The following is a 15,955-nucleotide window of genomic DNA, read 5'->3' on the forward strand; positions in this document are numbered from 1 at the left end:
TGGAGTGTGGGGGAGAGAGAGAGACCAGGGAGGGAGGCCTGTTTTGGCCAACTTGCTCCACAGGGGAGGCGGGTGCAATGAGTTCATCTGATGACAAAGCAAATTGGGTTTCTCTGGATGTGAAGAGGTTGGGCGTAGCTTGGCTCCCAACAGATAGTCTTGCAGGAAGAACTTTCTGATGGTGAGAGCTGTTCAGCAGAGGAGCAGGCTGCTGCAGAAGGTGGATTCTCCTACGCTGGAGGTTTTTCACACAGGTTGGATGGCTGCCTGCCAGGGGTGCTTTAGATGTGACCCCTGCCTTGCTGTTCTACGATTCTGTGAACACTGTGGGAAAGGCAATCCTGGGACAGGTTTCTGGTGGTGTGGTGTAGTGGTTAAGAGCGGTGGACTCGTAATCTGGTGAACCGGGTTCGATTCCCCGCTCCTCCACCTGCAGCTGCTGGGTGACCTTGGGCCAGTCACACTTCTCTGAAGTCTCTCAGCCTCACTCACCTCACAGAGTGTTTGTTGTGGGGGAGGAAGGGAAAGGAGAATGTTAGCCGCTTGGAGACTCCTTTGGGTAGTGATAAAGCGGGATATCAAATCCAAACTCTTCTTCTTCTTCTGTTGCCCCCCCCCCCAACCTGTGGACACAGAGAAACCACTAAACCCTGGCAGGTGGTCTCAAACATATGAAGCCATGTCAGCCACCGGCTTCCTCAAGAGCAGCAATGAGTTGCAGCCAGCCTCTCTGTACTACACCACCCATGCATGGCACAAGATCTCGCCAATGCAGCTCCACAAACTGGTAGCCCAATCACTGCGAGTTAACAATTTCTTTACAAATCCTTGCCAGCTTTTATAAAAACACATAACTGATAAAGAGTCCTGTAGCCCAGCCAGGAAGACGTTACAAACATTGGGGTTCTGAGGGGGGGGCAGACAGGGAGGCTGGGCCGCCCCCTGCAGCCAAATCGAGGGGCACAGTTGTGGGGAAAGGGAATCCTTAGAAATGAGCTGTGACGCGATCGATCTCCAGCAAATCTTCCAGGATCTGTAGATGGAAGGGGGGAAAGAGGGTCATTAGGAATTGCCCAGGAGGGAGAAGGGACATTTCTCCCTTGTAAGGAACTTCCCCTTGAAAGGCGGTCTTCTGTTACGGCGCAGATCCCTTAGCCCAGTGGTTCCCAATTAGGGGTCCGGGGATCCGTGGCACCATCCCTTGCCAGGGACTCACTTATCTTGTTAATTGCACAGTGAAAGCCACAATAGTGATCCATGGATCACCCAGTCTCTGCTCGTGACTAGCGCTTGCTTGCTGGAAGGGGAAAAACTGGGAAATAGTTGCTGGATGACAAGGGAGCTGGGATTGGGCACAAACTTCTGACACAGTTTCTTAGGGCTCTTGCAATTGGAGGGGTGGAGAGAGAGAGAGAGAGAGAGAGAGAGAGAGAGAGAGAGAATGCAAATAGATTGCTCCACGGGTTCACATGCTTATCTTTTTTTTTTTTTTAATGTAAGGGATCCCTTCCCCTTGTTCCTTAATTTTTAACTGAAAAGAACTTCTAATTGCTTTCAACAACTATCAGGTTTTGAGGAGTCTCCCACTGCTTGGAATTGGGTTTTCAGTGAATCTTGCCTGACAGGTTTGGGGGTTCATGGTTCATCTTGGAAGTCCAACAGGGGAAAATAGGTAAGCAAATTGCCACTAGGATTAGCACAACAGCCTGCCCTCTGATTATTTAGTTTAGTGTTAGAGCTGGGCAATTCTTTGTTTCCAACATTGTGATCTATCAGCAGCTAACTACCAGTATATGGTGATATAGCACAATGACTGGAATTTGTCTCAGCTGCTTCTTCCAAGATACATGGCCCAGCCCCACACGGGGAGCGGATCCTGATGTCTCTCAGGCTAAAGGGCAAGCCGAAGAGTATTGATCCTTCGCAGAACTGCTCAGCGGGGGGTGGGGGGTGGAAGAGGCCTCCCGTTCCCCAGCTGAACAGCTCCAATGCCTCAGGAGGCAGCCTGCCCCCCAGCTGAAGGAGCCCAATGCTTCTCTGGTTTGCATACAAGCAGGAGAAGCATTGGGGCTCCCTACAGCAGGGGGGAGGAGAACTTTAACAGAGCCCCCCACCATCGCCGGCTTGCACAAGCCAGCAGCAAGCTGGGGGCTCCGTTAACTGCTCAACCGAGGGGAGTGGAAACTACACAGTAGAGCAGTTTCACAGAGCCCTCACCCTGCTGCTGTCTGGCTTTGCACAGGCAACTACCATAATCAGTATTTTCAAAAGTGGGGGGGGGGGGGTCTGTGGCTTGACTTTTGCAAAAGAGGGGGTCCTCAGTCATTAGCTAATTGGGAACCACCGCCTTAGAGGCCACAAGAGCCACCTGGGGGTGGAAGAAGCCCAAGCATTACAATAACAACCGCTACAAATCCAGCTCGGCACAAGTGATTCATGCTCCTGATAAAAACTAAAGGATTCCCTCCCTTATTTCCTGCAAAGGCTGCTCTCAAGGCCACTTGGGTTGAGCTGCCACCCAAGCAGTTTTGCGAGGAACGCTGCAGGAAATCCCTTGAGACAGAGGCTGGCTTTCCCACAGCGTAGCAGGCACACAATGCGCACCTTGGCTGCTCTGGAGCCGGAAGCAGCTCCTGCCAGCGGAGGTGACCCTTGCCTTCCTGGCTCTCCCCCCCCCCCCCCACTCACAATGTCTGGTGTGGTGCCGATTTTCTTGGCCAGCTCACTGCGCTCCATGGTGCTCAGGTAGAGGTAGCGGTTGAGCAGCTCCCCGTCCAAGACGTTGCGCACGGCGTTCTGCAAGATGCGCCGGTCCATGTGCAGCATCCTAAGGAGGGGCAGGAGGAACATCGTGAGAGGAGTGCTAGGCTCCCTGCCTCATTCAACCCCTCCAGCTCCAGCAGGCAGCAGGAATGGTGATGGGGTTTGTAATCCTTTAACCAGGGGTCGGCAACCTAAGACCCATGGGGGTCATTTAACCGGCCCAGGAACTGCCCCCAAATCGAGCCGCCTGCTCGGCAAGTCCCTGTGCGCTGCATGGTGCCGGAAATCACATCTGTGCAGACACCAGAAATTGCAGGTGCGTGCGCGATCCAGCCCACGGAGGGATCTCTGTTGAAGTGAACCAGCCCAGGTGAGGTAAACCTTGCCGACTCCTGCCTTTAACTAATAATAATAATAATAAAATTATTTATTATTTCTACCCCGCCCATGTGGCTGAGTTTCCCCAGCCACTCTGGGCGGCTTCCAATCGAGTGTTCAAAACAATGCAGCAATAAATATTAAAAACTTCCCTAAACAGGGCTGCCTTTAGATGTCTGCTAATCTGATTTTATGTGTGACCCATAACCCAGGGGTGAACTTGGCAGCAGCCAGACTGCTTATCCCCCATGTGGACAGGCAAGGTCTTCTGCTCCCCAGCCAAGTTGCCCATCGGCCCTGAAACAGTCTCGCGCTCTCCCTGCAAGGCCTATATCCCACCAGTCTTCCTACGGGCAGATTCTGCTTGCAGGAAATGGTGTGGAAGGCACAGATGCCAGAGTGGCCCATGGCGCTCCGCAGACAGCAGGATGTGCAGAAGGGGATTGCAGAGCCAGACTCCCCTCCCACCAAACATAGGCACATAGATGAAACTGTGAGTGGCTCTTTCCTCCCCTCCAACAGCACTGCTCCTCAAGGGGCACACAGAGGGGGGTCAAGTGGGGCGGGGGGGGGCCTTGAAGAGGCAGGGCCCCGGGAACAAGCTACCTGAAAGCACGCGGGTTGAGGCCGGCATGGTGGGGCAGCATCGTGGTCAGCGCATTCTGCAGCATCAGCAGGCGCCGGTAGGTCTTCTCTTGCATGGGCAGCAGCAGCCCGATCCCTCCGTCAAGCGTGGCTGGAGGGGGGAAGAAACACCACACCCCCCCCTTCAGAGTCAAGGCTCAAGCGGGTGCCTTTGGCTCAGAGAGCATGGACACGTTTAGCCATCTGGATTCCCCCACTCACATAAGTACACCATGGTTTGCACATAACGCCAAACCGTGGTTTGTTAGAACACCTCAGCCCAGGAGGCTAACCATAGTTTCTGTTCCGGCAACAAACCACCATGTGGGGCCATGATTGACCGTCTCTGGCTTCTCAACCTTGGCTTGTTTTAACTACTGGTTGGCATTATTTCTGAAGCCCACAGCATTGTTTTTGCTTCAACCATCGTTCGGACAGCCCAGCCCAGCTGCTTGCTGAGCTACAGAGGAACATGGAGAGAACAGCTGGGGGAGGAAACCAAGCTCTGGAGAAATAAGCTATGGCTGCTTTGTTTGTCCGTGAGATGACTTGTGCCTTGCTGAAGAAACGATGGCTTGGCATTAAGTGCAAATGTGTCAGCAAGCTCTTGAATGGGAAACTCAAAATGTCACAAGGGTAGGTAATTTCGAACTCATTCCCAAGGCATAAAATTGAGCTGTCTTCACACAAATGTAAAGTCCTTTCCTTCTTTATATTCAGTTGCCAACACTCAAAAATAGAATTCTGGATTTTACAACAAAACCTTCCCAGATTTTAAAATCTTAGAATTTGAAATTCTAAACCTGAAACGCAAGAGGCTGCAGGCTCAGTTCCCTTCAACTCTGGCCAAGATGACTTCCCGGATGTGTCCTTCAGAGGCCCCCTTACCAAACCAGGTGATGTGCTTGTTCTCCCAGGCAATGGATTTCTTGGTGGGCCCCTCCATGGCCCCACGGCACGGGGTCCTCCAGAAGGCGTTGACGTGGGCTCCCACGTGGAAATCGGCCCTACGGAGGAGGCGCATCCCCCCAAAGCTTTCCTTTGCTGGAGAGAAAAGCAAAGAGGGAGGGAGACAATGAGCCCTCGCCCTCTGGGTGCTGCTGAACTACAACTCCCATCAGCCCCAGCAGAGGGGTGGCTGGAGGGCCCCAGACCGTTGAAGGCGGCTCAGAGGCCATGCAGTGTGTGGGAAAACATAGGGGCTTGAGCCGGAGATCCAGAGAAAGCCCACCCGGCCCAAACATCTCTTTCCAAAAGCCCCAGCACTCCTTCCTGTTGAGGAAGCGGCAAGATTCTTGTTCCCCGAGCCTGGGAGTCACGTGAGTGACAGGAAGAGGGTCAGATCCAATCTCCCCAGAACAAAAAAAGAAGACACACTTTGATCTCACCTTCTGGCAGATACATGTAAACCAGGAGGTTCCGGTCCCTGTCAGACACTGCAAAATAGAGTAAAACAGATCGATGATGTAGCCTGACCGTGCCAGAAACACAGCTGCCCCTTGCTTGGGGGCTTTTAAACAGAGTGGTCATTTTGGTTGTGATTCCTGCATTGCAGAGACCTGGACTAAACAGACCCTTCCAATTCTATAATTCTGTATTTTGGCTTGTTCCAAATGCAGGGGAAAGGGTTTGTGTTCTTCAAAACACAGATGGGCCGCCACCTTGTAAAGCCCAGGCATGGGTCTGAGTCTTCCCCAGCCCCCAACACCAGCATCCTGGGGCAGAGCCAAGGCCCCTGGACTGAACCCTCCTGAAAGGGCTCCCCCAATGCCATGCTCAGGCTGCTCACCGAGAAATCCCAGCTGAGCGTTGTCCACCATGAAGTCCACACTGTAAACTTCCAGGGGTTTGGCGTCCTGGAGGCGAGAGAGAAGGAGAAGTCATGCAGGTGGGGCAGGGCTCAAACAGATCCATTCTCCTCTGCCCCACACCCTGCCAACCCTCTAGAAAAGGGTCCACGCCCCATACCCTGCTGACGAGGGAGAGAGTCTTGCTCTCCTCCTGGTAGCGGAGCAGCGAGATGCTCTTCATGAGGTCAGCCGCCAGGATGAAGTTCTTGACGCTGATCATCTGGTGGATATAGAGCTGCGTGTCGATGAAGGCCATTCCCGTCAGGTCATTGTCCTTCAAGCTCCACAGGAAGATCTGCAGCAGGGAGAGAGACCAGGGCTCAGCCCAGGCAGGGGGCAAGGGAGCAGGAAAGCCCTTCACCTCATCTCCCACTCTCACGTTCCATTTATTTGCTTACTTAATTTCTATACCGCCCTTCATCCAAGGATCACAGTTTACAATATAAAAACTCAAAAATGCACAACACAGTAGCAGACAAAAACACAGATGATGGTCTTAGGGTCTGGGTTGGTTCTTCTCCCCATCTTTCCATTGTACCGTGTTGCTGATGCCTCAAGTTCTGTTTTTCAGCAATTCCGTCTCTAAACCACAGAAAGCTCACCTTGCCAGCCCTGCAAGGCACTTCTGCACTCTAACCACCCCTTTTAATTTGCGCTTTATCGTCATACTGTAAAGCACACCCTGGAAAACGCTCTGAAAAGCGGTACAGAAAGCTTTTACATAAAAGCAGTACAGTGGTACCTCGGGTTACAGACACTTCAGGTTACAGACACTTCGGGTTACAAACTCCGCTAACCAGGACGTGGTTGCTCCAGGTTAAGAACTTTGCCCCAGGATAAGAATGGAAATCGCATGCCAGCAGCACAGCGGCAGCAGGAGGCCCCATTAGCGAAAGCACGCCTCAGATTAAGAGAACTGTTTCAGGTTAAGAACGGACCTCTGGAACAAATTAAGTTCTTAACCTGAGGAACCACTATAATGGAAGAAGAGGTCTCCTTTCCAGACACCCCCAAGTCTACACTCTATAAACAGAGTCCACATCACAGAACCATCTCCTTGCAGCCTGGGGCTTACTATCCTGTTTCAACTTGAGGTGTTCAAACTACCTTCCGTAACTTCCCAACTTTGCGCACCAACACCGTGCACACAAACTCACACACACAATATTATGAATTAACTCAACAGGAATAATTACAGCTCCCTGACGGCATACTCATAGCCACCTATGTACAGTGGTGCCTCGCAAGACGAAAAGAATCCGTTCTGTGATTCTCTTCGTCTAGCGTTTTTTTCCGTCTTGCGAAGCAAGCCCATTGAAGGATTAGCGGATTAGAGGCTTTTAGAGGCTTTTAGCGGCTTATCTGCTGATCGGATCAGCTGATAAGCGGCTTAGCGCTATTAGCGGCTTTTCTGCTGATCGGATCAGCTGATAAACGGCTTAGCGCTATTAGCGGCTTATCTGCTGATCGGATCAGCTGATAAGCTGCTTAGCGCTATTAGCGGCTTTTAGCGGCTTATCTGCTGATCAGATCAGCTGATAAGCGGCTTAGCGGCTTAGAAAAAGGGGCGGGGAGAAAAAAAACCCAGCAGGAACTCGCAAGACATTGTCGTCTTGTGAAGCAAGCCCATAGGAGATCCGTTTTGCGAAGCACCTCCAAAACGGAAAACTCTTTCGTCTAGCGAGTTTTCCATCTTGCAAGGCATTCGTCTTGCGGGGCACCACTGTAGGTCAGAATAACCTACACTGAAAGGGCGACAGAAGCTTCCACCCCAAGGACGGCTGCGGAGCGTTTAGGAGCAACAAATCCACATTCTACACTGAATAAGCCCCCGAGAGCGGCATCCCACCCGCCTCTTCCAGGCCCTGCTCACCTTCTGGCCAATGGCCGACACCAGGTAGCCGTTGCAGTGGCAGAGAGCGGTAACAGGCCCCTTCTGCTCCTTCTCGTACAGCACCTTGAATTTGTTCTTGGTGAGGGGCTGCCCAGGCTCTGGAACCACTTCGATGATGTCCATGATCAAGATCTGAGGGCAGGGGAGCAAGGAAGGGAGAGTCATCCTACATAACCAGGGCAGCTTGGCTTTGCATTGCTAACCTCGAAACACCCCCTTCCTCTGTTGCAAGCCGGGAGACCGGGGACTTCTTGCGATAAACAAAATACTAAACGAGAACTGCAAAATTGCAACTGTGCTCATCAGGATAAGGTGCCATTGCAGCAGGTAAATGATTCCAGCGTCATATGGTGGCACACTGGATGAGTGGATTATTACTATAATTTACTTTTTCAATTAGCTGGCACAGAGCAGAACTTTGCCTGTTCACAACTAAGGAGTTGTAACTTCCGTTTTTGAGCCTTCAGGTCTTTGCCTCACTTCTCCATGCACCCGCTGTAGAACCCAGAACACATATAAGACCCTCTTCAGAGCACAATGAAAAAGCTTGGAGGTACAAGTTCATAAGGTAGCAGTGTGCTGTAGCCAAAAAGCTAATGCTATTCTAAGCTGCATCAACAGAAGTAATGTCCCAATGAAGGGAAATCATAGTCCCACTCTCTTCTGCCTTGGTCCTACCACACCTAGAATATTGTGTCCAGTTCTGGGCACTGCAATTTAAGAAGGATGTTGACAAGCTAGAACGTGTGCAGAGGACAGCCAAGATTATCAAGGCTCTAGAAGCCAAGCCTTATGAGGAACAGTCGAAGGATCTGGGTATGTTTAGCCTGGAAAAGAGGAGTCTGAGAGGAGATACGATAGCCTTCTTCAAATATCTCAAGGGCTGTCATATGGATGAGGGAGCAAGCTTGTTTTCTGCTGCTCTGGGGGTAGGACTTGAACCAATGGATTCAAGTTACAAGAAAGATTCCAACTAAACAGCAGGAAGAACTTTCGGATGGTAAGAGCTGTCTGATAATGTAACCGTCTCCCTTGGGAGGTTGTGGACTCTCCCTCCTCAGAAGTTTTTAAGCAGAGGTTGGGTGTCCATCTGTCATGGGTGCTTTAGCTGAGATCCCTGCATTGCAGGGGGTTGGATTAGATGACCCTCGGGGTCCCTTCCAACTCTACCATTCTGTGATTGTGTTCCTTGGATCCTGATGCCACCACTCATCCCAAACTGTGAGAGGCTGCCAGCAAAACACGCAGTTCACCAGATGGATGAATGAGTCCAACATGTCCAAACGGGGGAAATCTGGACCAAGGACTGGGCCTGTGAAGGCAGCAGGCAGGAACTGTGGGAGAAGGATGGGTGGAACTGTGCGGAAGAAGCCCCCAGCTGTGTTGCCTCTGGTTCAAGCGCCCAGTGTTGTCTGACTCACCCGGCCCCTGCAGGTCACCTCTTCGCCCTGCATGAGGCAAGTCCCCACGGCGATGTAGCCCTTCAGGCCCGAGACGGTCTCCTCGCTCTTGAGAGACACGGTCTTCATGCAGGTCACGTGCTCCCACTCCTCCAGGTCGATCCTGCAGATTGAAAAAGGGCAGGAGAGGTTGGAGGGGGAGCCAGGCCAAGCTGCCTCCTGGGTGCCATAATAATAATAATAATAATAATAATTATAATAATAATTTTTTATTTATATCCCGCCCTCCCCAGCTGAAGCCGGGCTCAGAGCGGCTAACAACAATAAAAGTAACACAACATTCTAAAATCAATTCATTCTAAAATCAATTCAAAATCAAATTCATGGCAACCATTGGGCTAGAGTTCTGTGAGGATTACTGAAGGAGGGGGTCAGACTGTGCCTTGGCCAAAGGTTTGGTGGAACAGCTCTGTCTTGCAGGCCCTGCGGAAAGATGTCAAATCCTGCAGGGCCCTAGTCCCTTGTGACAGCATTCCACCAGATCGGAGCCACAGCCGAAAAAGCCCTGGCTCTGGTTGAGGCCAGCCTAACCTCTCTGTGGCCCAGGACCTCCAAAATGTTTTTATTTGAAGACCATAAGGTCCTCCGTGGGACATACCAGGAGAGGCGGTCCCGTAGGTAAAAGGGTCCTAGGCTGTATAGGGCTTTATAGGTCAAAACCAGCACCTTAAACCTGGTCCTGTACTCCACCGGGAGCCAGTGCAGCTGGTATAGCACCGGGTGAATGTGATCCCACGGCGAGGACCCTGTTAGGAGTCTTGCTGCGGCATTCTGCACCCACTGGAGTTTCTGGGTCAGTCTCAAGGGCAGCGCCACGGAGAGTGAGTGCAGGCTCTGCACAAGAGAAGGCAGCCTCTTCCCCTTCCCCAAGACTGAATGAAGCACCCTTAGCTGGGGCCACTGTGTTTTGCTCTTCCTTAGTGGGTTATGCAAGCTGCTGTTCTGAATAATGCTTTTTGTAGGGTAGGGAGCACCGGGGACTAAGTGGGTAGAGGCCCAAAAACCTTGGGGACCACTGAACTAAAGCTTTCCAGCTCTGCTTCCAGGACGCATCTGAATGGCCCTTGAAGGCAAACGGACGCTGGCCCAGGTGGCCTTTTGCTTTGATCCAGCAGAAACCGCCAGGTTCTTCTGATATTCCACGCCAGGAACCCAACCAGGCCCCAGATCTTCCCCACCTGCCGCTGCCTGGGAAGGAGCTTTCTTGGGCTCCTGCTGCCACAAGCCCAAGGGCTGAGCACCCTCCTCACCTGGTATTTGGAATCGTCTCCCAGCTGACTGGAGAGATCAGCTGGATGGAAAAGGCCTCCTGCAGCGGGTGCATGTAGCGATCATCTGGAGGTGGGGATCAGAGAGAGAGAAAGACAAAGGGAGAAATAGGTATGCAGCCGGCATCACCATCAGACCCAGCTGGGCACAGGAGGGGGGCACAAGGGGCCATGGCTTATCACGGAGAGCGCACACCTGCTTTGGCTGCCCAAGCCTCCAGAATCTCCGGGTTAAGTATCAGGCACCAGGGGATGTGGAAGACCAGTATGTTTCCAAGCACAATTCAAAGTGTTGCTGCTGACCTTTAAAGCCCTAAAAGGCCTCGGTCCAGTATATCTGAAGGAGCGTCTCCACCCCCATCGTTCTGCCCGGACACTGAGGTCCAGCACCAAGGGCCTTCTGGAGGTTCCCTCATTGCGAGAAGCAAAGCTACAGGGAACCAGTCAGAGGGCCTTCTCAGTGGTGGCACCCGCCCTGTGGAATGCCCTCCCATCAGATGTCAAGGAAATAAACAACTATCTGACTTTTAGAGGACATCTGAAGGCAGCCCTGTTTAGGGAAGCTTTTAATGTTTGGTGCATTACTGTATTTTAGTATTTTATTGGAAGCTGCCCAGAGTGCCTGGGGAAGCACAGCCAGATGGGTGGGGTATAAATAATAAATTATTATTATTATTATTATTATTAATTATTGTTGTTGTTGTTGTTGTTTTCCCACCTTGAGACCCTGGAGGGCAAACCAGGGGGTTGGGTGGCCCTTTGTGGTGGAAGAGAGAGGACTCCAAAGCCTGTCTCCCTCCATCTCGCAGCCCAACCTCAAGACTTGCCCAGCACAAGGGGCCGACTCTTCAAGTCAAAGACCTCTCCTCTGCAGAGAGGAGGCAGCGTTTTCCAACAGCTGCGAGCCACCCACCTCGCTCGATGGTCTCAAATTCCTTCTCCTCGCCCGTCATGCGGGGGATCCTGGTGCAATGGTTGTTGATGCTGGTGGCCACCGCGTAGACCTGCCGGAGGGAGCAAATTCATTAAGGCATTTGGGGGTTGAGTTGAGCAGAAGGCTTTGTTGTGTCAGTGGAGGACTCCACTTCCCCACCACCGATAAGGCCCTGCTGAAGGTCCCGCTCCACACAGCCCTACCTTGGACTCCACGTGGTAGGACACGTAATGTGCGGTGCAGCGCAGTGGGATCTTCCGGACGGGCCACGGCGCGTCGTAGGAAAGGTAGGCAGGCAAGACGCTGATGCGCAGCTCCCCCTGTAGCAGAGGAGACAGACAAGGCCTCGTTCTCACCTGCAGACAGATCTGCTTCTCTCTGCAGCAGCAGCCCAGGCGCACAGAGTGAGCTGCCTCAAATGTAGCAGGCAGAAGGCAAATGAAAGAAACAAGGCAGGCACCCCACCCAAGCGTCTGTTGCCAGGCCAGGCCTACCTGCCGGTTGAAGTAGAGGAAGCCCTTGGGACAGTTGACGTTGTGGAAGGGGGCAAAGGACTCGATTGGGCCGTCTATGGTCATGGGGTGCAGGCGTAGGGCCCCCCGAGACGTTACCAGCAGCCAGTGTGGGGAGGGGCCACAAATGAACACCTGGGAAGAAATGCAAACACAATCAGGACCCGGGGCTGCACGTGAGCACAGCCTTCTCCTGCACCAGGCCAGTAGTGCCTGCTCTGGCAGGCAGAGGTTCCGCAAAGCCTCGGGAAGAGAACGCCCTTGCCCAACTCTCCAAAGAGAAACGCTTCTCCGGAGAATCTCCCAAGGACGACTCCTCCGTGAGACTCACCCCCGAGTATCCATAGATATCCTCAAAGTAGCGGAATCGGGCAACCCGCCCCCTGGCAGCCCCCGATTCCTCTCCACCCACGCCGTCCGGCTTCTTCTTCGACGGCCTGGGCTTCTTCTCCCGGAAGTTAATGTTATGGGGAACCTGATTGGAAGGGAAAGGGTGTCGTCAAAGCGCAGAAGGAGGTCAGTGGGGAAGCCTTCCCTTCGAGTGCCGAGGGAAGCCTGCAAGGGAGACTGCAGCGTTCCAGTGGCCTGGGGAGAAGGCAGAGTGGCTCTTACCTTCTTGAACCGCACTTTGAGGTTGGTCTGGCCCAGCTGAGAGCCGTGGTTAAAAGCTTCGTAGATGAGCAGCTCTTGGTCCACGTGGACCTGTTAACAGGGTGGTGAAATAAAGTGAGCTTCACTCTGTCCCGTGGCTCACTGCATCAACACATTGAGCACTCTCAGGCCATAGGGACACAGCTCATTGCTGGGGCAAAAAGAACCATAGTGCCAAGGCCTTGCCATGACCCCGCCTTGTAGCCCTCATGGTCCTCTAAGCTCCTGGATCCTTCATCACAGCCCTTGATTACAGCAGCTCTCCCATGGTATTAACGCTCCCCTTAGGGAAAAGAATTTGTAAAAGCCAGACAGCACGCACTCTTGTGATTTTCCCCCAGGGAGGGAATGCCACAATCAAGGTGCTGTTGCAGAGAAGGCCCCACTCCTGCTACTCACTACAGGGAGACCAGAGAGCTGAGCCTGAGATGACGATGCTGAACGCTGGATAACCTCACACCGACAAAGGCAGTCCTTTAGGCAACGGCATCCCAGACACCAGTTCGGGCTTTAAAGGTTTAAACCACCACTTTCAATTATCCTCACTGTAGGCTCAGGCACCAGTAACGTGAGTCTCACCTGACCAAGCAGCTTTGAGGACAGGGCAAGGCAAGCACTATGAATTAGACGCTCAGCCCTGCAGGGATTCTGATTGGTCCTCCTCCGTATGAAAGCCCTGAGCCCCAGGTGAGGTGGGGAGGGTGGTGCAACAGTGGGTGTCTCCCTCAGTTCCTCCCACAAGATCATTAAGAGCAGGGAGGGAGCAGACGCAGTGAGTGACTGACAGCTTAGGGCAAAGGGTCTCAGGAACTCTCCAGATGTTGGTGGACTCCAGCTCCCACAAACCTCAGCTGCCAGCATGGTCAAAGATGGTGTGAGTTGTAGCCAGCCATTGGCTTATGGTTTCCCCGAGTATGATTGCTGGCGGAGAATGCAGGCATCAATCCCATTATCCCTCAACATGCCAAATGGGAGATAGTCACATGTGTGTTGAGCACTCAAGGGGTGGGGATCAGAAACACACCTTGTAACATGATCAGGGAAGAGCCCAGGCATTCCCAAGAAATTGGCTCTCTTCCTCCCTCTTCCTGCAGCAGACGAAAAGCAACTGCACCTACCGTATTTTTCGCTCTATAATACGCACTTTTCCCCTCCTAAAAAGTAAGGGGAAATGTGTGTGCGTCTTATGGAGCGAATGCAGGCTGCACGGCTATCCCAGAAGCCAGAACAGCGAGAGGGAGCTGTTCTAGCTTCTGGCTTAGCCGCGCGAAGCCTCCGCAGGGCAGCAGGGAGCCTTCATCCCGCTGCCCTGCGGAGGCTTCACGCAGCTATCCCTGGCTTTTGCGGGAGGTGGGGGCGTGGCTCTGTCCCTTTCCCCACCTCCCGCAAAAGCCCCCAAGAGCAGCGCTCCCTTTAAAGAGCGCACAGCTCTTGCGGGAGCTCGGGGGAAAGCCAGGAGGGCAAGAGGGATCGGTGTGCACTGATCCCGCTTGTTCTCCTGGCTTCAGGGATAGCCACGGAAAGCCTCCTGAGCGAAGAGGGAGGAGCGCTCCCTCTTAGCTCAGCAGGCTTTGTGTTGCTTTCTTATTTTCCTCCCCTAAAAACTAGGTGTGTCTTATGCTCAGGTGCGTCTAATAGAGCGAACAATACGGTACTTATTACGCAGAAATCATTTGCCCCAGTATCACCATCACTTGAAACCAGGGGGCCAAACTTGGAGAAGGGCTGGTGTCTTGATTTACTGGGTTTCCTGCTTTGCACGTGTATCAAAATGTCTACGTGCTTCAGATCCAAGCAGACGGGAGACACAGATAACTCTACCCCTCGGAGCTCACCAGCAGGTACGGCCGGCTCTGCCGATTTCCCAGGGCCACCAGCAGCACCTCCTTGACCAGCGGCATCTCGGTCTGACGGACCACCTCCTCCTTCTTGGCCTCGCCCTGGCTGGCAGGCTGCCCGAAGGAACTGTCCACCAGCACCCTCTGCCCCATGGGGAAATTCTTCACCAGGAAGACCAGGCGCCATTCAGGCAGCTGGTAGATCTACATGAGAGAGAAAGAGGGAGAAAGTAGCAGGGGCCAAGAGGGACCTGGCTGAGACTGGCTCACTCCCGCTGCCCCGGGCACTGCCTGGGCCTCACCTCCATGGCACCGTTCTCCCGGACCAGCACACACCAGTGAGTGGGCTCTGCCTTGTACTGGTGAGGATCCTTGTCGGCTAAGGGCAGGCTGCAGCGGCGCGGCTCCTCCTTGGTGGGGCTAAACAAGGTGCCAGATTCACCGTAGAGCATTTCTTCCTCATCGTCTATTGTGTTGCTGTACATGGGAGAAGAGAGGAGGAGGAAGGCAGTTACGTTTAAGACACCTGGGCAGCTGTTGCAAAGCCTGATCCAAGAACGGGCCCACTCACAGCAAGATTACAGTGCAGGTCTCAAAACTTTTGTAGGCAGCACATGCGCCCAAAGCTTAAATGAAGTCCCAGATGGGGAATCACTAAAGGGTTGAACAACACTGAGGGCCAAAGAAACTGAGGGCCGGCTGAGAATTTCTCCTGCTACTGTCCTCACAAGTACGTGTCTTATTCTTTACTCAGGATCTACACAAGCTACCATATTTTTCACTCCATAAGACACACTTTTTCCCCTCCTAAAAAGTAAGGGGAAATGTCTGTGCGTCTTATGGAACAAATGGGTGGTCCCTGGAGCCAAGTTGCCCAGGGGTGAAAAGCAGATTGTGCTTTTTTTAATTTTTTTTAGAAAGAGGGAAGGGGGTATTGAAACCAAGCGACTGAGCAACTGATCAGCAAGCGATCAGGAGGGAGATAAGAGACACTAGTGATAAAGGAGGCTGCCTGGGAGGGGGGAGGTAAAAGCACATGAATCCTCAGGATTTCCCCCAAATTCTCCATCAGATCACATAGCATGTCCATGGCTATAGCCTGCACCCAAAAAATCACACATCCACTGTTGCCTGGGGCCGCAATGGCACAAAAATGTGGTTACAAAGCACGGCTCCACCTGAATTCTCAGGATTTTTGCATTGGGCTACCCCAAACTCACTGTCAAATCACATATCATGCCTGTGGCCCAGCATGAACCACAAAAATCATACATCCACTGTTTCGTTCAGAATTTTTTTTTTCTTGCTTTCCTCCTCTAAAAAGTAGATGCGTCTTATGGAGCGAAAAATATGGTGCTTTGAATCTTCCCACCTCCTCACTGAGCACACATAAGATGCCCCAATTACCTGAAAGAACGGGTGTGATAGTGCAGGCTGTAGCTTGCACCATGAGAGGTGAGAAAGGCAAACAAACCAGCCAATCCAATCCCTACTTCCTGTTAAGTCGGTATTTCTCAAACTTGGGTCTCCAGCTGCTGGACTACAACTCCCATCATACTTGACCACTGGTCCTACAAGTTTGAGAACCAGTGTATTAAGTGAACCGCCACGACCAAGTGGATATCTTTTATTTTCCTCTCACTGTCTCTGCCAGACAGTCCTTTAACCTGGATGACGTGGCCCAGGCTACTTCCAATACTGGGCATGATTAGGACTGCTGCCTAACTTATCTTCTAGCATGACTTATATGCAACATTTTCACTCCCCCTTTCAACCTTTTAAG

General features: G+C 52.4%; 1 protein-coding gene across 1 annotated transcript in view; it reads right to left on the reverse strand.

Moving 5' to 3' along the window:
• Positions 1-813: 813 nt before the first annotated feature.
• Positions 814-15,955, reverse strand: part of CPSF1 (cleavage and polyadenylation specific factor 1) — a 42,459-nt gene continuing 27,317 nt past the window's right edge. The window contains exons 22-38 of the mRNA XM_082235466.1: positions 14,475-14,649; positions 14,170-14,376; positions 12,296-12,385; positions 12,015-12,158; positions 11,666-11,818; positions 11,375-11,491; positions 11,151-11,241; positions 10,220-10,304; positions 8,931-9,072; positions 7,489-7,641; positions 5,734-5,910; positions 5,555-5,621; positions 5,154-5,201; positions 4,654-4,809; positions 3,748-3,877; positions 2,689-2,827; positions 814-1,033 (exon numbers count right to left, since the gene is read on the reverse strand). Of these exons, the coding sequence (XP_082091592.1) occupies positions 986-1,033; positions 2,689-2,827; positions 3,748-3,877; positions 4,654-4,809; positions 5,154-5,201; positions 5,555-5,621; positions 5,734-5,910; positions 7,489-7,641; positions 8,931-9,072; positions 10,220-10,304; positions 11,151-11,241; positions 11,375-11,491; positions 11,666-11,818; positions 12,015-12,158; positions 12,296-12,385; positions 14,170-14,376; positions 14,475-14,649 (2,122 nt within the window). The 3' untranslated portion in view covers positions 814-985. The remainder of the gene's footprint in view (positions 1,034-2,688; positions 2,828-3,747; positions 3,878-4,653; positions 4,810-5,153; positions 5,202-5,554; positions 5,622-5,733; positions 5,911-7,488; positions 7,642-8,930; positions 9,073-10,219; positions 10,305-11,150; positions 11,242-11,374; positions 11,492-11,665; positions 11,819-12,014; positions 12,159-12,295; positions 12,386-14,169; positions 14,377-14,474; positions 14,650-15,955) is intronic.

The sequence above is a fragment of the Podarcis vaucheri genome (assembly GCF_965113315.1).
Source record: "Podarcis vaucheri genome assembly, chromosome: 8".
In the NCBI taxonomy this organism is placed as follows: Eukaryota; Metazoa; Chordata; class Lepidosauria; order Squamata; family Lacertidae; genus Podarcis; species Podarcis vaucheri.